This window comes from Hyperolius riggenbachi, chromosome 1 (genome assembly GCF_040937935.1).
Source record: "Hyperolius riggenbachi isolate aHypRig1 chromosome 1, aHypRig1.pri, whole genome shotgun sequence".
Taxonomy (NCBI): Eukaryota; Metazoa; Chordata; class Amphibia; order Anura; family Hyperoliidae; genus Hyperolius; species Hyperolius riggenbachi.
Window position 1 is genome coordinate 290,803,312 of NC_090646.1, and position 24,210 is coordinate 290,827,521.

At 42.6% G+C, this 24,210-nt stretch overlaps 1 protein-coding gene across 2 annotated transcripts in view; it reads right to left on the reverse strand.

Moving 5' to 3' along the window:
• TNKS (tankyrase) overlaps positions 1-24,210 on the reverse strand; it is a 269,901-nt gene that overhangs the window by 200,718 nt on the left and 44,973 nt on the right. For both annotated transcript variants that reach the window (XM_068233708.1, XM_068233707.1), the window contains exon 2: positions 18,439-18,663. In XM_068233708.1, the coding sequence (XP_068089809.1) occupies positions 18,439-18,663 (225 nt within the window). The remainder of the gene's footprint in view (positions 1-18,438; positions 18,664-24,210) is intronic.

Genomic DNA, 24,210 nt, shown 5'->3' on the forward strand with positions numbered 1-24,210 from the left:
AAATAGAATGCATATTTATGAAAACTATGTCATTGATTGTTACTGCAACTAAATTATCAATTGAATATTGATTGCACTTGCCCATTCTTTGCCTTAGATTTGTAGCAGGGGTGCTGGGGAGTAGTAGGTAGGATCAGTAGGTGAAACAACATTTCTATAACTTTGTACTGCATCAGTGTTAACTCGGGTGAGAATGTTGACGAGCACAAGGCTGGAGATCATTAATCAGGCTGATTAGGTTAGAATGGCAGACTTGACATGTTAAAAAGGAGGGTGATGCTTGAAATCATTGATCTTCCATTGTTAACCATGGTGACCAGCAAAGAAACGCATGCAGCCATCATTGTGTTGCATAAAAATGGCTTCACAGGCAAGGATATTGTGGCTACTAAGATTGCACCTAAATCAACAATTTATAGGATCATCAAGAACTTCAAGGAAAGAGGTCCAATTCTTATTAAGAAGGCTTCAGGGTGTTCAAGAAAGCCCAGCAAGCGCCAGGATCATCTCCTAATGAGGTTTCAGCTGCGGGATCGGCGTGCCACCAGTGCAGAGGTTGCTCAGGAATGGCAGCAGGCAGGTGTGAGCGCATCTGCACGCACAGTGAGGCAAAGACTTTTGGAAGATGGTCTGGTGTCAAGGACAGCAAAGACGCCACTTCTCTTCCAAAAAAAGATCAGGGACAGAGATCTTCTGCAGAAAGTATGGTGAATGGACTGCTGAAACACAGCCATGAATAAAGAATGGTACCAAAACACCCTCCGACAGAAACTTCTTCCAACAATCCAACAACAGTTTGGTGAAGAACAATGCATTTTCTAGCACGATGGAGCACCGTGTCATAAGGCAAAAGAGATAACTAAGAGGCTCAGGGACCAAAATGTTGAAATTTTGGGTCCATGGCCGGGAAACTCCCCAGATCTTAATTCCATTGAGAACTTGTGGTCATTCCTCAAGAGGCGGGTGGACAAACAAAAAACAACTAATTCTGAGAAACTCAAAGAAGTGATTATTAAAGAAGAGGTTGCTATCAGTCAGGATTTAGCCTAGAAGTTGATCGAGAGCATGCCCAGTCGAATTGCTGAGGTCCTGAAAAAGAAGGGCCAACACTGCAAATACTGACTATTTACATAAATCTCATGTAATTGTCAATAAAGGCCTTTAAAACCGTATGAAGTGCTTATAATTAGATTTCAGTACATCACAAACAACTGGAACAAAGAGCTACAGCAGTTTAGCAGCAAACTTTGTGAAAACTACTATGTTTGACAGTCTCAAAACCTTTGGCCAGGACTGTATAAATACATCAGAGGGCAATATAAAAGCTTGGCGGATGAGCTTTTTGTCCCTAGGCCTGCACAACGGACTGAAGGACATGATCTGCGCATAGAGGAAAAAACGTTTTAGCCATTTATTTAGGAAAGAGTTCTTTACAGTAAGAGTGATTAACCACTTAACATCTCAGTCGTTTTCAGCTAATGCATCCGAGCAATGTTCACCTCCCATTCATTAGCCTATAACTTTATCACTAATCACAATGAACTGATCTATATCTTGCTTTTTCCGCCACCAATTAGGCTTTCTTTGGGGGGTACATTTTGCTAAGAGCCACTTTACTGTAAATGCATTTTAACAGGAAGAATAAGAAAAAAAATGAAAAAAATTCATTTGTCAGTTTTCGGCCATTATAGTTTTAAAATAATACATGCCTCCATAATTAAAACCCACGTATTGTAATTGCCCATTAGTCACGGTTATTTCACCATTTAAATTATGTCCCTATCACAATGTATCGCGACAATATTTTATTTGGAAATAAAAGAGCATTTTTTCTGTTTTGCATACATCACTATTTACAAGCTTAAAAAAAAAAATAGAGAAATATTTCATCTTTACATAGATATTCAAAAAGTTCAGACCCTTAAGTAAATATGTGTTTTTTTTTTTTTTTTTTTTTTTTTTTTTTTTTAATTAAACATTTTATGTGGGCATTTTTGGGAGGGTGGGATATTAAAGTGTTTTATTTGGGGAAATATTTGTGTATTGTAATGTTTTTTTACATTTACTTGTAGTTTTACTTTTTGGCCACAAGATGGCAATCTCAAGTTTGTTTACATGACGTCACTCTAAGCTTAGAGGGACACAGCTTCAGAAAGAGCGAAGCTTCCGAGAGAAGCTGTCGCTTTTTCAGCGGGGGAGAGGAATCAGTGATCGGGCTCCATAGCCCGATACATTGATTCCGTGGCTACCGAATCCGCGGCCGGGAGTGCGCTTGCACGCGCGCGATCGGCCGCGGGAGCGCGCCTGTCCTCCTTGACATTTTTATACGTCAAGGAGGACAAAGTGGTTAAGAGGTGGAATGCATTGCCACAGGAAGTATTTATGGCAAATTCTATATATGCATTTAAAGGAGGCTTAGATGCTTTCCTTGTGATGAAAGACATCCATGGCTATAATTACTAGGTAATGCCCAGTGGTGTTGATCCAGGGATTTTATCTGATTGCCATCTGGAGTCGGGAAGGAATTTTTTCCCTTTTGGGGCTAATTGGACCATGCCTTGTAAGGGTTTTTCACCTTCCTCTGGCTCAACAGGGATATGTGAGGGAGCAGGCTGGTGTTGTGCTTTGTTTTCAGGTTGAAATCTATGGACATATGTCTTTTTTCAACCCAAATAACTACAGTATGTAACCTGAAATTAGACATCAGACTATGCAAAACAGGAACCTTTAGCATTATTTTCTAACATTACAAAAATAAAATCAATCTGATACAATAATTCAATCCCCCAACTTATTGATTGAATCACAAGTAAGTGGCAATCGACCAAAAAATAAATTGGAAAAACTAAAATAAAAAAACACAGCATTCCCATTCCTTCTTAAAGGATAACTGAAGTGAAAACATTTTTAAATTTAAATAAAACTTGGTTTTCCTTTAATATCTGCAAAAGCTCTTACACCTGCTTGTTGCAGTCAATGTCCCTACTGCTTCTTGTCCCTAGCCGGGCAGTCAAACCCTCGAGGCTGAAAGTGACCACAGTCATGGATGAGCACATACACACTGGGCCACATGGTGATTTCCAAAGCACAAGCACAGTAAATGTGAGCAAGCACATTTTTACTGCACAGTTAGCAAACTTTGCATGCTGCCCAGTAAAAGAAAGCGCTCGTGCACAAACACAAAAATATGTTAATTCATGGTTCATGAACTCATACTTGCCAATTGTTTAAAAGCCCTCATTTACAGCCTCGGGAGAAGTTTCAGGACACTAAATAGAAATGATGGCGGAATGGGGAACCTGAGAAAAGGTATTACAAGTTAAGAGTTTAAAGCATTCTTGATGGCATAAGCGGAAAACTGTTCCTCTCCCTCTTGCATCAGTGCTACCCTCTGTGTATGAGCACGGTCAGATTAATCTGGCACTAGTAGGGTTCACTCCTCCACAGTAGCACAGAGCTGCCCAGGCATGTTTTTTTTCCTCTGTGATACTGTGCAGGCCATAATTTGTGCCTGCAGTTGTACACAAAAGGAAACGCGTGCAAATAAATTTTTCACATTAATGTCGAGTATTTTTAAAAGGGACCTGGCAGGGGAAAGTAGGTGTGTAGGAAGTCCACGGAGGTAAACTCTTTTTACCTTCAGGTAGCCTTTAACAACAACAACAAAAAAAAAATGTAGCTATAGGTTTGCTTGAAGATCAATTTTACTATGCCAAGAGACTAGAATACATTTATGTACTGCAACATATACTATAAAGAATACAACCCCCCCCCCCTTTTTTTTTAAATGTAACAATGAAAAATATATAAAGAAAAGTCAACTGAAATTTTTAGGTTTGGCCCTGGCATTTTATTCTTGCAGTTAATCACATTAACACAAGCTTTGTGAAGTACACTGAATCTTTCACGTTCCTTGTCTCCAAAAAGGAAACACTAGCTACTGTATAAGAGCAAACCCCTCTTTTTGTCCCAGCGCTGCGTAATATGTTGGCGCTTTATAAATACAATAAATAAATAAAACCCCAGGAGCTAGGTAGTCAGGTCTGCATACAAATGTAAGCTGTCTCTGAGAATGGAGCCAGTTTCCAAAAATGTTCTGCTAGCCTCTGGATTGGACACATTGATTTGTGAATGCCATATGAATTTATCAACTTCATAAATATAGTCACATACCCATACTAAGTGAAAGAAAAGATTGTGTAGTAGTAATAATAGTAGTATTAGTAATAGTAGTAGTGTCAGTGAATACACTGGATGTATGGGCTGAAGAAGAATATTCTATAAACTAAAAGCCAAGTCTTTAAATTTTTTAACGTTAACCAATAAATGGTATCCCATTTCTAAACTTACTCCAATAAAAAACAGTTTAATCAACTGCTACTTGACAGAATGTCCTTGGGAAAGAACCAAACTACCCAGAGGAAGCCCATAAAAACAGGGAGAGCATACACGTTCAGACTATACAGATTCAGCCATTTACAGTTAACACATTCAAAGCCATCCTAACAACCCCTATAACAAGAACGTCAAAAACAACGTACCAGAAAATGCATTGTTCCCAGCAAGTAAAATTCTGTTTACACGCGTTTTGCTGTATTTCTTAATCAAAATTAATTTCATTGTGCTATTCCTTCTGTGCTTCTGCCTTGGGTTTGAAGCATGGAAGAGTACAGGGTTGTTACAACGCGAATCATTATCCAAGATTATCTTTCATAATTGCCAAAAGATCAAGGATAGCCACAAACCCAATAGAAAATTGCATCTCAAACATCCAAATGATTTAGGCAGATTAGTTGTAGTTTAATATTTGGGGATTATTTTAATACATTAAAGGTCTGATCCGGTGTTTCAGACAAACACATAAAATGAAGGCAGATTGTAAAAGGACAACAAAAGAAATAATATTCTAATTTTCATAGCAATACGTCCCAAAAACATTGGTATTTAAAAAGAAAAAAATAAATCAAATGTAAATAAAATGTAATTCTTACAATTTGTTTTGGAAAGTTAAAATGTAACCACTTTACCCCCAGCCGTACGGATTTCTCCGTCCCTTTTTCCACCCAGTTACCACCAAGGGACGGAGAAATCCGTACCTGACCCCGCTCCCGCCGCTGTCCGCGCTCCTGCTCGCTCGTCCGCGCGCTCGTGCACTCCGCCGCGCGCTCGCCCAGAGATCAATGAATGGGAAAAACCTTTCCTGTTCGTTGATCTAAGCCCCCCGCAATGATTAGCTGCTTCTATGAGAACTCACTGTATAGTAAAATTACACCCTAAAGCATTTTTCATATACAAATACATTAGCTATACATTAAAAATTAACTTATTACCTCCCACACTCCATTTTTTTTTTTTTTTTTGTAAAAAAAAAAATACAATTTAAAAAAATACATAAATAGTTACCTTAGGGACTAAACTTTTTAAATATTTATGTCAAGAGGGTATAACACTGTTACTTTATAAACTATGTGCTTGTAATTAGGGATGGACGCAAAACTAAAAAAAATGTACTTTTATTTCCAAGTAAAATATTGCCGCCAAACATTGTGATAGGGACATAATTTAAATGGTGTAATAACCAGGACAAATGGGCAAATAAATTCCATGGGTTTTAATTACAGTAGCATGCATTATTTAAAAACTATAAAGGCCGAAAACTGAAAAATAATAAATTTTCCCCCACATTTTTTTCCTATTTTCCCATTAAAACACATTTAGAAGAAAATAATTCTTGGCATAATGTCCCACTTACAGAAAGCCTAATTGGTGGCGGAAAAAACAAGATATAGTTAATTTCATTGTGATAAGTAATGATAAAGTTATAGACGAATAAATGGAAGGAGCGTGGAAAGGTGAAAATTGCTCTGGTGCTCAAGGGGTAAAACCCCTCAGTGTTGAAGTGGTTAAACACCATTATCACAACATAGTGCATTTCTGTCATTTCCAAGTCTGGAAACAACAGTAATGCAGTAACTATAGTTGTGATATGGTGCTGAATCCCCACGGGCTTGTAGAAACTGCTTCCACCTCTAAGTATTCTTGGACCCGAGAAAAATTCTGCTGACCCGCAATACAATTAAGTGCAAATGACATTATTAAATAAGAAGTCATCTGTTAAAGAATAGACAGACACCAAAAGGCCACTATTTACCAAGTGGGTCAGTGCGGTATATCCTGTGAATGGCATAATGCATTACTGAAGATATCAAATCTATGTACACATCTATGTACACAGGTTACATCATTTATGGCAGTGGTTCCCAACCTTTTCCAGGTCGTGACACATCTTGGCAAACATTCAGATTTCCGTGACCCGTCACATCACGCCAACAATAGAGCAATAGAGGGGCTCAATGGAACAATAGAGGGGCTCAGAAGCCATATAATGCTGAACGCACAATGGCGGCTGCAGCGACAAACTTCTTATGCTGCTGGTACAATATAATGCTGAACGCACAATGAATAAACAATGGAGAGCCTCAGAAACTATATACTTCTGTAGCTAACACAATGAAGGGAGAGGGTGTTAGAGGTACAAAATCCTGCAGCTGCAATGTGTGAAGGGCAGCACTAATATGCTGCTGCAATGTGTGAAGGCCTTGCACGAATATGCTGTGCTGCTGCTGCTGCAGCAATGTACACTGCTGCTGCTGGCACAATGAGCTAGGAGGGACAGTATGCTGGTGCAACACAGGTCCAATATGTTGCTGCCACTGTCTCCTCATTCACAAACAAAATGCTGGCCACAGGAAGAAGTCACACCCTTATGTGTAAGGGTGTGAACTTCCTTATCTGCTGCCAATAAGATTGCATTTGTGGGGAAATCGACTGCTGCTAATAAGATTGCATTTGTGGGGAAATCGACTGCTGCCAATAAGATTGCATTTGTGGGGAAATCGACTGCTGCCAATAAGATTGCATTTGTGGGGAAATCTACTGCTGCCAATAAGATTGCATTTGTGGGTAAATCTGCTGCCATTAAGACTTAATGGCAGCCAGATTTCCCCACAAATGCAATCTTTACGGCAGCCAGATTTCCCCACAAATGCAATCTTAATGGCAGCCAGATTTCCCCACAAATGCAATCTTAATGGCACTAGATTTCCCCACAAATGCAATCTTAATGGCACTAGATTTCCCCACAAATGCAATCTGAATGGCACTAGATTTCCCCACAAATGCAATCTGAATGGCACTAGATTTCCCCACAAATGCAATCTTAATGGCAGCCAGATTTCCCCACAAATGCAATCTTAATGGCAGCCAGATTTACCCACACAAATGCAATCTTAATGGCAACAGATTTCCCCCACCACAAATGCAATCTTATTGGCAGCACAGCAATTCACTCACCTCTGGCTGGGTCTGGGTGGAGGAGGGAGGAGCATATAGGCAGGCAGACAGGCAGTGGCTCTGCGGCTGCAGCTGATTGTGACCACCGACGGTGGCGGGCGGCACTAGGAGGCGCAGGCTGGGCTGCGGGCAGTCACTGCGTCCGTGCTGGCGGCCTGGCGCCGCTGCTAGTCGCTCTCTGTCCACGCAGGCTGCACGCACCACGGGTCGGGTGGGCAGCCGCGGTAAGCTCACATGCTGAGGCTCCTCCCCCCGTCAAGCGTGACATGAGGTCAGGTGGGTGGGCTGCCTGTTTCCCCATTGGGCTGCGCACAGTGTGTCCGGCGAGCTGGGAGTGGAGTAGGGAGATCCTCATCCCGGGGAGATAGGAGGACGGACGGTAGACCTGCCGGCGCCTCCGCCCTCTGCTCCAAGTACTGTAAGGCTACAACAAAATGGCTACCGATGTCCGCAAATGCGGATGGCGGCGGCCATTTTCTTGTAGCCCTGCAGTATTTGACGAGTAGTTAGGAGGCGATCTGCCGGGGAGACAAGCGGGGGAGGAGAGAGTGGCGACACATAGCCGGGGATGCCGGCACACATGTATGTGTCGCGGCACACAGGTTGGGAACCTCTGATTTATGGCCTCAGGTAAACAGCTTTTGTTAGGATGGGTATCCAGTGGTGTCATTCAACATATGTTGCGTTTCCATATTGCCAGAATATATAGCAATGGGATACTTCCGTAATTACATTTGAATCCCAGGACTGGTCTTTTCTTGATGCAGTACCTGTATATACAGTAAGTATCTTGTTATCCTGGAATTGGTCTCAGTTTCTTCTCATTCAAGCTAATTATGTTCGAATTGCTTGATTGACTCTGGCTGGGGGTGGAGGATAGACATCCGTAATTGTCTAATTGAAAACAGCAAGTAGAGTTCTGCTCTTATCTTCAACATAAAAAGGGAGTAACCTTGGACAGTAATGCTGAATACACGGTGCGCTCCCGCACTCGGTTCCCCGCTCGATTCCCGTCGATTCGTTTATTTCCAACATGTCAGATTTGCATTTCGATGGATCGTTAGGTCGATTCGCATGTAAAGTATTCCAAATCGTCCTAACAATCCATCGAAGTGCAAATCGGACATGTTCGAAATAAACGAATCGACGGGAATCGAGTGGGAAATCGAGTGCGGGAATGCACCGTGTGTATTCAGCATAAGGATTAAACCAATCTCAAGAACATCTGTAGCAGCTCCCCACAACGGTTTTGGAATCACGTACCTCAATGGCATCACTACTGAATACCGGATAGAGTAGATTAAGGTCAATAGTATATATAGGTGCCCCCAGGCCAATTTCACCCGGGGGGTGGGGTAGAGGGGGTTGGAGACTAGATTGGGGTCCTACCATAAACTGGAGTATCTCGTATACTCCCCCTCGAAAAACAACTTTCTAAATCAAGGACTAGGGAACTGTGACATCAATATCATTAAGGTGGATCAGAGATAAACTTTTACATATTTCATAATTGTGCACCTAACATTTTATAGGGCATTCCTCAAACCAAATACTTTTTTTGTTTGTTTTAATGCCCTAATTCCCTATAAACTAAACAAGCCTCGTCCACAGCTCCTCCAGCGCCTAGGCATTGAGTCTAATGTAACAAGTGCTCATGGGAGCTCAGTCTGGGGAGGGGGAGGAGGAGGATTTTCCCGAAGGAGGAGGAGGCGGTACCAGCTGGGAGCTGCTGAGATTTCAGAGGCAAGGGGGCATAGAGAGGAGTAGAGTTTTCACAGGCTGAGGGGTGGAGATACAGAGCAGCTTGCCTGTGAAATGAAGACAAGCAGAATATGGCTGCTCTCATATAACCGCAGGAAAAAAAAAATCATAAACTGTTGAAGACATTTGCAGCTAGATTTACTGTGTAAACCATCTAAACTTTAGATAAGTACTTACTACAGTTAGTTTTTTTTTTTAATCTCGGATCCGTTTTAAACATGATCAATTCATATGCAAGGTAAGGTGCCATAACTGCTTAATGAGTCAGTGCTAGTGGCAACGGGACTACCATAGGGTATGTCCTAGTGCTCCCATGTATACAAATGACCTGAGAGCAATCCTACTGGTCTTATCTTCCCAGGCACTTGGTTATGTATAAAAATTGCCCGTGCTACCAAGTCTAGCTAGGCATTAGTGGGGAGGCTACTCATACCATAAAGTCAAACTGTACTTTATTATCAGGGCATATGAAGCAAGGTAGCTGGACATGAAAGGTAACAGAGCAGGCTCACTTTACATCAGCTCCTCCTGCTGTGGGCATTATGCCCTCATATGCCTTTGGGCATGGCACCTCACGCATTGTACTAGACCAGCCTTTCAAAGAAACACTGACTCTTTATGGACATTGTTACTACTAGACCATCTACTGTGCACAGATCCGCACTTGTATGTGCATACTTCTGAGCTCTGTTGGTTTCTCATAAAGGAAACAACTGAAATAGTCTGGCAACTGCTGAGCTTATTGTGTGGTCTCAAGTACAAATGCAATTTCCTAGCCAAACAATACGCACAGAATTACCTTCTGACGTGATTAAAGGAAAAATTCTCACCCTTCCTGATCTCACCATTCAGTGAAACGCACTGCAAAAACAACTTTAGGATAAAAAACGGATAATGTATAAAAATATACATCAGTAAGCCTCTGGACAGCTGAAGTGATTATTATATTGATTATAACATTACAGTCACAAATGTGCCTGATACCACAGAAAAGCTAATGTAGTACATACTGCTGGTAAAAAGTAAACGCTGGCCAATAGAGAATGGAGTCAGAAAACACAAAGTATCGCAGCTTGCTGGGTATGGGGCTATGTAGCCAAAGGCACATCAGTGCTCATGGCTGCTGGCTCCTGTCAAAATTGGAGCATGGAGCAATGGAATGAGGTGATCTGATAAAAATCAATTTCTTGAGCAACCAAATTTTCCAAATCCCAATCCAAGAATGAGTGGGATATGTTAGATAAGATAGCCTGATCTATGAATGGCATCCTCAAATTACAGAACTTAGAGGAACACTATCGATTAACATGTTTTTTTTCAATTGAGATAGGAATGGTTCGGGAAGTGCTGTTAAAGGAGTTATCAGGCAATACTACGTAAAATAAGGGCTACTTACCTGGGGCTTCGTCCAGCCCCAAGCTCCCAGCATATCCCTCGCCACAGTACGCTGCGGTCCACGTGGCGGTGATTGACAGCGCCGCTCACGCAGGTGCAGTACAGGCCAACCTCCAGGTCGGCCTAACGTAATCGCCGCGGACCGGGAAGCAGAGGCAGCGAACGGCTGCGGGCAGAGCTGCGGCGAGGGACATGCTGGGAGCTTGGTGCTGGACGAAGCCCCGGTTAAGTAGCCCTTATTTTACGTAGTATTGCCTGATAACTTCTTTAAAAGGGAACTTCAGCCTAAACATACATAATCTCTTACCCACCCAGTTTTAAAAGAACAGGCAAATGTTTGTGATTCATGGGGGCTGCCATCTTTGTCTTGGGGGCAGCCATCTTTTTGGTTGAAAGGAGGTGACAGGGAGCAGAAGACACAGTTCCAACTGTCCTGTGTCCGGATCACCCCTCCCAGCTGCACGTGCTAGGCTTCAAATGTCAAATTCAAAATGTTAAAAAAAAAAAAAAATTGCACCAAAACAGCCGAACGAGAACAACATCAGAAATCCCATCATGCTTTGCACAGCATTAGGGGAAAAATGCCCGGGCAGTTTTTTTCTGTGCAGCTAAAAATGAGGCTTGTATAAGAGAAAAAAAAGTTCTGATGCTGTGAAACAGTTAAAGAAACACCAGGCCTTTCCAGTGCTGCTGAGTCAATTTTTAGTCTGGAGGTTCACTTTAAGTATGGGTGTATACATCTCACTGCTAATCTGTTTATTTACCGTTATCAAATTCCTTTCACACTTTCCTGACGCCGATTCTGACAGCCCAGTAAACGATCAGAGGAGGGGGGATTCCCTCACACTACATTTGTTAATCCTGTGTGTGAGAGAAAGCTCTCAGTGCAAGGTAAAGGGGGAAGAGGCGCCCAGAGCAGATAAAATACGTTAAAAACAAATAAAATAAAAAAAGTGAGGTGGCTTACCTCAATGAAGACAAATTCACGTATTGATAGAATTTTATTGCACTGGCAACGCGTTTCGTGGGTGCATACCCACTTCCTCAGGCCAAATAGCAGTGCCTAATAGTGCTTGTAGCCACAAATAAGGCGCCTTATTTGTGGCTACAAGCACTATTAGGCACTGCTATTTACCTTGTGCCTTCACCCTCCTTTTGGAGGGGGATCAACCCTCTTTGACCAGTTTAGGTCATTTGAGGTTTGCTTTTTATCAAGAGTGCGACCATCACCAGCTCTGTCTGGTCACCCGAGTGGAGTCGGGGTTATACATCTCCACCTGCTTCTAGTGGTCGGTTGCCCTTCTGCAACCCACCTTTGTGAGTATAATACATTCGCATATTTTACATGCTTCTGGTACTGTGACATACTGCAACATTTGGGCTCCTGTTGTCTCTGTGTTTTCTTCCTGCAGGGTGCAATTTTTATTATCCCTACTTTTTGTCCTCTCAGTGCAGCTCCCTGTCTCTTAGAGCTTTCTGCAGAGAGCAAAGGAAATGTATCTTAAGTGCAACATAAACATTTGTAATAGTGTGTGAAACCTGACACCAGAGCCATTGCATATAACGGCTTCAATATTACACAGTTCTTAGCATGTCAGACTGCAGAGATTCACCTATGCAAATTCCAACGTAGCTAAAATCTATACACAACGAGTTACAGATATTGCCTGTGATATTTTGTCAGAATTCTAGCGGTTTTATTTATGCAGGAAAAGATGTCATATGTATATGTGTTAAGTTTTAATGTTCTATGCAAAATTTCATGGTAAAGTGAAAAGTTAGAGTACTTTATATTTCTCTGTGACATAGCATATTCCAGGCTGTGAGGCCTATAAGATTATTCTAGTTACAAAAAGTTAGAGCATTTTTGTTTATGCTAGTGCGTGGCCATGACATTTAAAGAGGCTTCTGTGTGAAGACAGAAAAGCAAGTTAAACTTACATTACTGCAGTAATTATAAATGCACATAATTATTACACACAGATATTATTAATCTAAATATTAATGATCAATACAGACCCTTTAAAGAAAGAAATAGTTATTGTTAAACCCTATATAATAGAATCTATTACTTTAAAATATATTTAAAAGCTAGTGATGATTTGGGTCTGTGAAACCTTCTTGTGAGATTGTTTTAGTTTTAGAAGATGTTGACATGTTTCTTAGCTTGAAGGCCAAGGCCAGCAAGAAAAGATAAACATTTCCCAGACAGAGAAAGTCAAAACATGAAAGATATAAAATATAAAACAAGGGGTTTTCCCAATTAGTTAAAGATGACTCCATGATGCCACCTGGAGTCAACATTATTAATACTGTTTGTTATTTGTTATAAAAGGCTGACCTCTGCCGGTTGAAGTTATTATATTTATATAGACAATGATTCTATATTATTAAGATTTAATGTGCAATTATTTCTTATATGATTAATTGTTTTAAGAATTATATAATAAGCTTTATATTTAAATAAGTATATTAGAAGCCCTGTATGTTTTAATAAGCCTTAAATTGCTGAAGGTTCTTGCAGGTCTGTGTTAGTGTCAATCTGACCTGGGAAAGTACCAAGACATTCCAACATAATTAACAGGGAACACTTGATCAGAAATGCGTCATGAATGACATTGTTTAGTCTCCATGTCTGGGTCAGCCAACAGACAAAAGGGCTGTTGACATCCATTTTTAATTACGTGCGTCAGAAATGACCTAAACAAAATGTCAAGCACTCCAAATGACGTTAATTCCCACAAGATAAGGTAATTAAGAATTTATAAACAATAATATTGTGATTTAGGTATACAAAACATAGATAGCGTTTGACGCACGGAAGCTTTAGCCAATCAAAGTCTGGGATTCAGGGAAAGTCCAGATTAGGCAGCCATATTGCCTCCAACCCCTATAAAAGTAGGGCCTGAAAGCTCATAGTTTGCAGAAGCCCAACAATCTCCTGAGAAGACACGAGGCAGAAGCTACCTTCCCACACGTGGTTCTAGATGCTGAAGAGATGACAGAGAAGGGGTAATATGCTTAATATTCTGGCGATTTACTTTATTAATTTTTCAGCATTAAGTTTTATTAAGATGTTAGCAAGAAGTTTTTTTAGAAGCTATTTTTTATGCTATTTCTTTAAGAAGATTACTACAAGTTATACACAGCTACTAGATACACAGCTATTGATACAGATGAGACTACTTTTGATCCTATTCTATATAACACAACCGTTATTACTTTTTGAATGTACTTAGAAGATTGATAATTGCTTGGCTCTAAAGCCTTGATAAGATGGAATACTGTTATAAGGAAACACTACTTGGAACTGTTCATATTTTGTATATATGCTGTATGATAAGCAAATACAATTTTTTATATAAAATCATATACTGAGTGCTCTGATTCATTTCAAGGTATACCGTCAATCTATAATTACTGTTATAGAGGGTTCAGACCCCACTATGCCGGATGTATATGATACGACGCTTTAAAGGCTGGTCCTTTACTGAGTTAGCAATCATGAAAAAGGCAAAAACCGCCCGGGTTTTTGACAATTTAACATGAAAAGTAGGATAATATGTTTACACAGCTACTTAGACATTATTTGTACATTGTCATTTTGGTTTGTGGTGTTCCTTTAAGCAAACCTAGACTTAATAGGTTTTTATTGAAAGTGGGATGAATCTCTAAATGGAAAATGTTTGTAGCTATTCTCAGGTGCAATAAAAAGTGCAATAAAATGAGTTTGATAATACCCTCTCCAATTGTAAGTTTTAAGCGGGCCCTCTTTCGAAACAAATTTGTCCACCTCAACCTATCAATTTGATAGATTTTAACTGGAAATCAATTGAAATTACAATAGAGTGGACATGATGGGGCATTGATCTGACAAGGAAAATTGATAAGTGTATGGGCAGGTTAAAGAGGAACGGTCATGAATATCTTAAAAATTTAAAACACTTACAAATAAGAAGTACATTTCAGAGTAAAATGATCCATACATTACTTTTCTCCTATGTTGCTGTCACTTACAGTAGGTAGTAGAAATCTGATATTACCGACAGGTTTTGGGTTTGTCCATATCTTTATGGGGGATTCTCAGCATGGGCTTTATTCTTTATAAAGACATTCCCTTAAAAAGATTTATGCAAAGATGCTGGCCAACCTCCCTGCTTTCCGTACACTTCTTTGGCAGTTGGACGGAGCAACTGCCATTTACTAAGTGCTTTTAAAAATAAAGAAAACCCTGAGAACCCCCCCCCCCACCCCCCCATAAGGATATGGACTAATCCAAAATCTGTTGGTAATGTCAGATTTCTACTACTTACTATAAGTGACAGCAACATAGGAGAAAAGTAATTTATGACTCATTTTACTCTGGAAGAAATATACTTACAGTATTTGTATATGTCTACATGTATTTTAAATTTTAGGATTTTCGCGACAGAGGTCCTTTAAAGCAGTGGTCTCCAACCTTTTTTGATTGAGGGACCGTTTCAGCATCAGGCAATTTTTCCAAGGACCAGGAGTATGCAAGCGTATGCAGGGACAGGGGTGTTATTGCACGGGAAGGGGGGGGGAGATGCGGGCTTGTTCTACAGTCAGAGTCATTACATAAAGATATCCTGGCAACACCAGCCCTACCTAACCACTGTCTTTCATCACCCTCAGCACTTTGGCAAAGAGGTCTTCGCACTGCACTGGGGTTGCTGCATAAGCCACCAGCACAAGGTACATTTGGTGTGACAGGTGGTGTGCAGGGGTATACTGCCTGGGCTTCCGTATCTATTGACACAGTAATTTCCTCCCCTCACTCTTACCCTTCCCTCCTACAGCCCCTTTATCCTCCTCCCCACACTTCACCCTTTCCTCCTCCCTACACCCATTTCACACTACCCTCCTCCCTACACCCAATTCACACTTTCCTCCTTCCCACACACACACACACACATTTTCCCTTCCAGGCTTCTTCCCACACTGGCTTCCAGCATCAGCTGCTCACCTCTGTGCTGACTGAACTCTGTGGCTGGCACCTCACTGCTGCCACCTGGTGTCCATGCAGACAAAGCATGCAGCATTACAAACTACAGACACTAGGTGGCAGCAGTAACAGAGATTGAGGAGTAGAAAACACAGGAGGCAAGTATAACCTGTGTATGGTTATTTTGACTTTTTATTTTCAGTTCAGGTTCTCTTTAAAGGGAACCTGTACTGAGTAAAATTATTTAAAATAAACACATGAGGTAACTTCAAATGAACATTACATAGTTACCTTGCCATCAGTTCCTCTCAGAAGCTTACCATTTTCTTCTGACAATGATCCCTTCCAGTTCTGACAACATTTTGTCAGAATTGAAATATATCAGTTGCTGTCAGTTATATATCAGTTGCTGTCAGTTACAGCTGAGAGGAGAACTGATGTGTCCATGTTTCCCTATGGCTCAAGTGGGCGATGTTACAGTTTAACAGTGTGCTGACCAGAAAGCGGTTATGGTGTAATGGCCATTTTCAAAATGGAGGACGGAGAATTCCATTGATCACAGTGGACAAACAGGACGCAGGAGAGGAGGAAGAGATTGAGGAGTAGTCTACACAGTAGGTAAGTATGACTTTTGTATGTTTATTTTGACTTTTAATTTTCAGTTCAGGTTTTCTTTAAGAATAGGCACATTTTCCATTTAAAGAGAACTAGAGACGAAGCACCCTCATGTATTTTTTTACATTTATCAGTGGGAACATGACAATAAACACCTACCCTGCTTTTAGTTTTATTCTTCTCAGTCTAATCTATCTGTTATCAACTGTGATAAGAATCCACGGACTGATTCAGTCTAGGTTTGACCTGGGATCATTATAGCTGAGTCACTCTTCTGTGGAGTATTTTCAAGCCCAAGCCTGCCCCCTCCTGGCCCCCTACTCAGAGCTGTTGACATGGGAGGGGCTGCTGCTGCCGAGAAAGAAGCTCTGAAACAGACAAGTGTATCTGTGTGCAGTGTGCAGCCTGTCATTATCTACTGTATGCAGTTTCATTTCTAAGAGAGACACTTCCTACAGCATACCAGAATAATAAATTGGAAAGCAGACAGATGAAAGGCTGCTGCAGCCCTGCTTGTCTATAGTCTCATAGAGGCTAGACAGCACATCCAGAACAGTTTATAACCTGGAAGCAGAAGAGATATGAGCCGGCGGCCATATTGGATATTTCCTGGAGCAATAATGGATAAAAAAAAACCCTCAAAAGGCACACCAGAGTGGCGAAATTATCATGTAGAGCATTTATTCTTTACAAACTATCAACTGATATGTTTATTTTGTGTGAATCGTTCATCTCTGGTTCCCTTTAACGTTTCAACCCACTTTCAATAAAAACTATTTGTATCTTTTCCCCTTAACCAGGACTATACACATAAATGTATAGTTTGAGTCTATGCTGCCCCATTCATCAGAAATACTAACTTTTGTAATTCTTAATAGGGTTTGTTTGGAAAACTTTAGCCTATACCTAGACTACGGTGGGGATAGGACTATGGTAGGGATTAGTTTGTAAGCCCCTCTGTGGGACAGTTAGTGAAAAAACTATATACTCTGGGACAGCGCTGCAGAACATGTCGGCGCGTTATATAAATACTAAATAGTAATAATGGGTATGTCTTCTTGGAGTGAAAATGAGAAAAAAAGGCTGCCATGACATCATGCAGGTTTTACTTTACCTGAGGATTTAGAAAGGAAAATTTAAAATTCCTTTCCTTTCAATTTAGAAAGGAAAGACGGATAAAGAAGACGGCAGCCTGGGTAAGTTAACCCTCCCTCACCCGCTCAGGTGCAATAATTAAGTAATGTTTGGATTTCGAGTCGAAATCAATTCGGAAGCCATCCAAAGCTCATCACTGTGTGTGGGGGAGAGCAGCATAAAGTTACGGGGGTTGCTCCATAGCACCTTCTCTACCAGGGTATCCATCTTTCAGTTGTCGATACCGCAGTTGAAAGAGCCCCAATGTCCAGCACATCCCTGGCCACTGGGTGCATGTACTGAGATTTATTTTTTATTTATTTCAGTATTTATATAGCGCCAACATATTACGGAGTGCTATACAGAGTATATTGTCTTGACCCTAACTGTCCGGCAGAGGGGCTCACAATCTAGTCCCTACCATAGTCATATGTAAGTATGTATTGTGTAGTGCATATATCATAGTCTAGGGCCAATTTAGGAGGAAGCTAATTAACTTATATCCATAAGTTATAGACAATTCACATTAGGGCCCGTTTCCACTAGTGCGGTGCGAATCGCTGGGATTCCACCGCTGACAAAATCGCATGCGGATGCGATTCCGCATGCGATTTTTGCCGCGATTTCGCATAGGCAGGCTATCAGCGATTTTAACCATGTCACTGCCTGGCTCAATGTACATTAGTTTTAGTGCGATTTTGCACGCAAAATCGCGGCAAAAAACGCATGTGCGTTTTCCCCTATTAAATACATTGCCTGCGAATCGCCTGCATTCCACACGCAGGCGAATTCTGCAGGCCCTACCGTGCAGAAAAATCCTGCACAGAAAAACGCACCAAAAAACTGACAAGTGGAAACAGTCTCATCCACTTGTATTAGTTATGCGAATCCGCATGCAGACAACGCATGCGGATTCGCTCTAGTGGAAACGGGCCCTAAACGTTTCAGCATGACCTTACGCCTGTATAGGTGGAATGATTTTCATTAACACAACAGGCTTGTTTCTCCTGTGCGATGCTCTACTGAAAGTAGTCTGAAGAGAAAATGTGTATGTTTGGTATCAGAGAACCCAGAATGCACCTGGAATGTAAGCTTTCTGAAAAAGCAAAACTAGAATTTGATCGTGCTATGCCGAAAAAGGAATATTTCCAGGATGATGCTTACAGCTTCAGTATTTATAAATAGGACTACAAAATTTTTACAGAGACACTTACCAATGCAAACATCAATCTTTCCCTTAATTGCTGCTTCATGTAATGGGGTATAGTTCCAGTTGTCTCTAGCATTGGGGTCGGCACCTTGGCAAAGTAGTAACGTCACAACTTCTGCATGTCCAAAGGAACAGGCATTGTGTAGTGGAATCAGGCCTCCATCATCTCTAGCATGCACATTTGCTCCAGTCTGCAGCAAATGCTCCACAACATCTTTTCTCCCGAAGCCTAGAAAACATAAAAAAACGACAACACAATGCTTTAACATATTCAAACTGGCACATAAAATACTTTGTAAATTACAGTAAGCTATATAAGGATATATTTGATTGTTATTTGAATTGATCCCTTGCATGCAAGTAAGAAAATAATCCCATGTCTGTACAAAGGTTTTCTATCTTTTGGGACTAATCCCAACTCGTTAGACTAGTGAACTAGCAGTTCTGCGTTTCTCCAAAAGAATGTTGAACCTTCAACCAGCCTTCTTTTTTGTAGTCACTGTAGCTTGAAAGTGCACTAAAAAAGGCTCACAGTGAACATAAGGAAAACATTGGATAAAAGAAAAAAAAAAAAAACCACCACTACTCATACTTGCCTAAAAAGATTCTGTAATTGCTTCCTGTGTCACCCTCATCGCTGCTCACCAGGCCCCTCTGGGAGACCCAGGCCACACTTCTCTTAATGCACGAGTAGTACGCATTTGAGAATGGTCCCACCTGTGCAGTAGTACAAAACCACTCATACACGCATGGCTCCGGTTTACTGCACAGGCGTGGCCCTACTCCTACAGACGCAGTAGGGCCTGGCTAATGCAGGAAGAGGAGCGTGGCTTGGATCTTCAATCCATCAAGCTCTTGTTAGATTACTTCGGAGGGTCCGAGACGATGGCGTAGGTAGCCTCTACAGGATGCAGAGGCTACCCTCCTCTTAGTTAAGTAAGTATGTGTTTTTAATCAGATAAAAGGTCTAACATAGTAAAGCCTATTTATTAGCATTAAAAACAGAAAATTGCATATACATGAATAAAAGTAAAAAAAAAACCAAAAAAAAAAAACATTGCACTTATCCATCCCAGGCACTTTGTCAAGTCTGCGGCTTCTCTCATTCAGCCAGTGCGGTAGCAACTCCAAACCAGCTGAAACAGCTTGACTCTACCTCCCATACGTGGCTCCGCCCGATGTGTTTCATCCTTCACCAACTGGAAGTATCATGGCACAACGAATCTGATTAGCGAGGGCCGAAACTAGCTGGGCAGGGCCCCACACCGGAGGCGGAGTCAAGCTGTTTCAGCTGGTTTGGTGTTGCTAGCACACAAGGTTCGGAGTTGGTTAACTGAAAGCGGGACACCACAGCCACAACAAAGAGCCTAGGGTAGATAAGTGCAATGATTTTTTTACCCTTCATTCATGCGCAGTGGAGCTTAGGGGGGACTTGACAAGTCCTGATGTGAGGACGAGACAACTCCTCCTCGCCCGGCAGATTGCACAAGACCAGTCTCATCACCCGAACGACAGTCTGTACACACGCCGGATTTGGCGTGCGGACGACTGAACGACGGGTCGTTCAAACGACCAGTCGTTCGGAAAAATCCGACGTGTGTATGGGCCTTACTCCTGTTTTATGCAAAGCAATTTTAATATAAACGTTAGTGTTACTCAATTGATTTTGCAATAAAGAGAAGAAGATTTGACACTACATAAGGTGTTTCAGTCCCTAGATAGCTGGATACTGCACTGGTGCTGGCAAGGATGGGGAGTTTGAATGTCAGAGACTGCGAGTGGTTATTCAGCTGCACGTGGATCTGAATGTTGGATTGCATGCAATGAGAGCCACACAAAGAAGAGAGAAAGAGAGAGAAGTTGGACACCAGAGTTGGCGCTAGTGGTAGGCGCTCCACATGTAAAGTGGAACTCTGGACACAGATTGCAAGTCACTGTTAATTTCTTCTTTAAGACGACCAAACTAGTTTACCAGCAACATCGTTGCAAAGACTTGTTTAAGCACACCGATGTTGCAAACAACCAACTCATTTAAATACTGCATGCGGAAGTGACATTATGCATGACATGGCCACATTCAGTAGAACAGTGTTATTCAAACAACATTGTACACACCTCATCGACTGCACGATATCTGCTCAACAGTCGTGCCATGCATGGCTATGGGATTCGCAGCCTCCCGCACCATTTCGGATGGAAATGCTGGCCGAATCGCTAGCGCAAGAGATTGATGCAGCGGTGCTATTTCCTATCGTAGAGTTTCCCTGTGCGATTTGCATGCGGGGAAACTCTGCGGATTCGGCTCGGAAACGGGCCCTGAAAGTCCTGGATGTTTGCCCCGGGATTTTGGGGGTAACTATAAAGCCCTCGTTTTGCCGCTGGAATGCGGCGTTTCACCTCTGCTGATACTCCTGAAGCTAAATAGCAAGGGAAAAGAAGAATTTATATTCACTTCATACTCTTTAACTACTTGCTGACAGTGTCACGCCAATGGGCGTGGAGGCGGCGGCAGCCCCAGGACCACCTAACATCGATTGGCGTAAGGTCCTGATGGCCTGTTTTGCAGCGATCGCCGCTAGGAGACTGTTAGACGGCAAAACCGCCGTCTAATTACCCCGTACAGCGCTGTGATCTAAAGCAGCACTGTACTGGGGAAAGCCGTGTGACACGGCTGTGCCCTCTGTGGGTTTGGAGGTGATCCGCTGTCATAGGCTGAAGCCTATGACTGGTCTTTAGGGGGGGGGGGGGATTTAACACTGCGGTCCTCAAGTGGTTAAGGCACCTGAAGATTTTCAAGGACAGTTTGGCGCTTCAGACAGATCATAGCTTTTGCCCAAAAGTTATGTAAATATTCTACAGATATCAGGATAATGTGTTACCTACATTTTGTGTTAGGGCGCGATTCCACTAGAGCGGCGCGCGTCTGCGAGACGACTCTTCCAGGTCTGCGGGGAAAGCAGACGAATCCCATTAGCCGTGCCATGCACGGCTATGGGATCCGCAGCCTCCCGCGCCGATTCGGATGGCGTTACCATTGCACCCTATGGCGAGTTTCCCCGCACTATTCGTCTGTGGGGAAACCCTGCGGATTCGCGGCTGTTTCCGCTCAAGTGGAAACGCGCTCTTAATCTGTCATGTGAGAAAGAAAAGATTTTTCACAGTTTAGACGTTAGGTGTATCCTTGAATGTTTAAAGTGTACCTGAGACAAGAAGCATCTCAGGATCCATATTTTCTTGGAGTTTCCTTAAAGGGAACCTAAACAGAGGGATATGGATGTTTCCTTTTAAACAATACCAGTTGCCAGGCAGTCCTGCGGATCTCTTTGGCTGCAGTAGTGGCTGAATCACTGACCAGAAACAAGCATGCCACTAATCCAGTCTGACTTCAGTCAGAGCACCTGATCTGCATGCTTGTTCAGGGGCTGTGGCTAAAAGTATTAGAGACACAGGATCAGCAGGAGAGTCAGGCAACTGGTATTATTTTAAAAAGGAAAAATCCATATACTCCTCGGTTTAGGTTCACTTTAAGCCCCCTTGAAGTCCCTCAGACCCTCGCAAATTGGCCTAAAGGCTTGACTGAGTCACGCATGCCGCAACCGTGTAGTCGTCGCAATCACATAGCCGGGAGCTTTCAGAGCCCGTGAAGAACTCTCCCAAACAGGGGGGCACAATGGGGGAGCATGCGTGACAAAGCATGCACAACAAATCGCGACTCTGCCAAGCTTTTGTGCAGAACTGAGGGGGACAGTTGCCCCCAGTATAGTTGCCACCAGTATAGGTACGGAGACGCAGCGTTCCACTGCCTACAACGCAAGAGGGAGGTGAAAAATTCCCTGTCCACTGCCACTGCCTGCCGCATATCTGGAGGGGGAGAGTGCGGAAGGTTGGGACCTAGGTGAGGGAGGGGGGTCTGCCCCACCCCCACTGCTTCCCTATTCCCCCTCCTGCTTTTGACCTCTGTGGGAGACCTTTTTGACACCCCTGTCAGTCACCCGGTGCACCACACCCCCTGGCACCCAATGGACAGGACATCCCTGAAACAGAGAATGATAAACATAGCTGTGAACCAACTACTACAAACATTGGAAACTTGTCATTAGCCATGTGTAAGGGGGCATGCAAGCTGGTGTCCCTTATATCCAAGGTTACCAAGAAATTCTTTGGAGTCAGCTTTTACTTCACTGTGTTAGGCCCGTTTCACATTAGCGTTCCCTGTCCGGATTTTCCTGATCTGATCCGGACCGTATACTGTACAAACGGAACGTACGTTCCGCATAGCAATGCGAAGTCTATGCGGACGTTCACACGTGTCCGTTCCGTACAGTACGGAGCCGGACCGGATCCGGACTCCGGACACTTTTCCAACATGCTCTATTTTTTGGGTCCGGATCTCCGGCCCACGCACCCGGACCGGAGCCGGACCTGAGCCTGACAGCACCATCCAGAACACAGAAACCAAATGGGAAACGGAAGGCACAGAACACACTGCCTACAAAAACCTGACGTTCTACCCCACTTCCTATGCGTATCCAAGCGGCCATTTCGGATGGGCCAAGCATGTCTGGAGTGGAGCAGCAGTGACAGACGTGCTGGAGCTGTTTGGCAGAATGTCGGAGGTGGAGGTGAGGCCTACAGCGGAGGAACCTGATTCTACAGGTGCACCAGGTGCACCTTCTGCTGACCCCAACATTTTTTTATTTAAATTTCATTATTTTTTTGCCCACGGATCCGGATGGCAGCCTGATGCATGCCTGATACAAACGGACCGGATCCGGATCGGAATCGTACGGTTCTGATCAGGATCAGGTCCTGATCCGATCAGGATCCGGTCCGTTTACTTGCCAAAACGCAAGTGTGAACGGGGCCTTAATTGACTTATTTTGTAACACAAAAGAATGTTAAACTTCAAACTGAAAACTATTCTGAACCAGCCTGATGAGTTTTGGAACTAAAAATACACAGGGATAGGACCTTTCCCACTTCCTGGGATTGAGGCATTTTCACAATAACTTGGCAAGAGAGAAAAAGCCTCGGCCTTTGCATGATCCACTGGAGAATTTGCACAAAATTCAAACTTTTAACCCTCCATTATAATCTGCAATATGTACACATCTGGAGAAATGGTTAGCTCCCCGTTGAAAGAATCTCATCAATCTGCACCTACTGGTGACACCTTATCAGTAACATTTAGGTGGTAGGTTAGGGGGTTTAACCCATTGGCAGCTTCAAACAAAATATTTTGTTTAAGGACTGCTGTGCACTCTAAACCTCTGCCGGCCAATCTCTGGCTGCCTAATGCAGCCAAACAAGAGCGTGGCAGGGAACAGTTAAATTCACCGGTCTTCTTCTCTTCCTCCAGCCGCAGCTCTGAACTTCCGACAGGTCCCGATCACATCCAATCACATGATATGACATGCGATCGGGATCCAGGAGACTGTCAGCATTACATCACGACCCCGGTAGTGGAAAAGTAGTGAGGGCACATTCTCACTTTTAGTAATTAGCGGCTAATTCCCACTAATCGCCAAAGCGCTAGCTCAATATTAACCTATGGCAGTGATCTCACTGCTGAGATTGCCACCGATCGCGGATGTTTCGAAATTAGCGGCAACCGCAAAACGCCTTCCCTGCAGCATTTTTCCTCGATTCAGGAGCGATAGCGATACCCTGCTTATGAAAGCGCTGATCACGATCGCTCTGAATCGTGATAGTATACAGGTTTTTTTACCGCAATAATCGCTACCATTTTGCGCTTGTGTGAATGGGCTCTCATGGA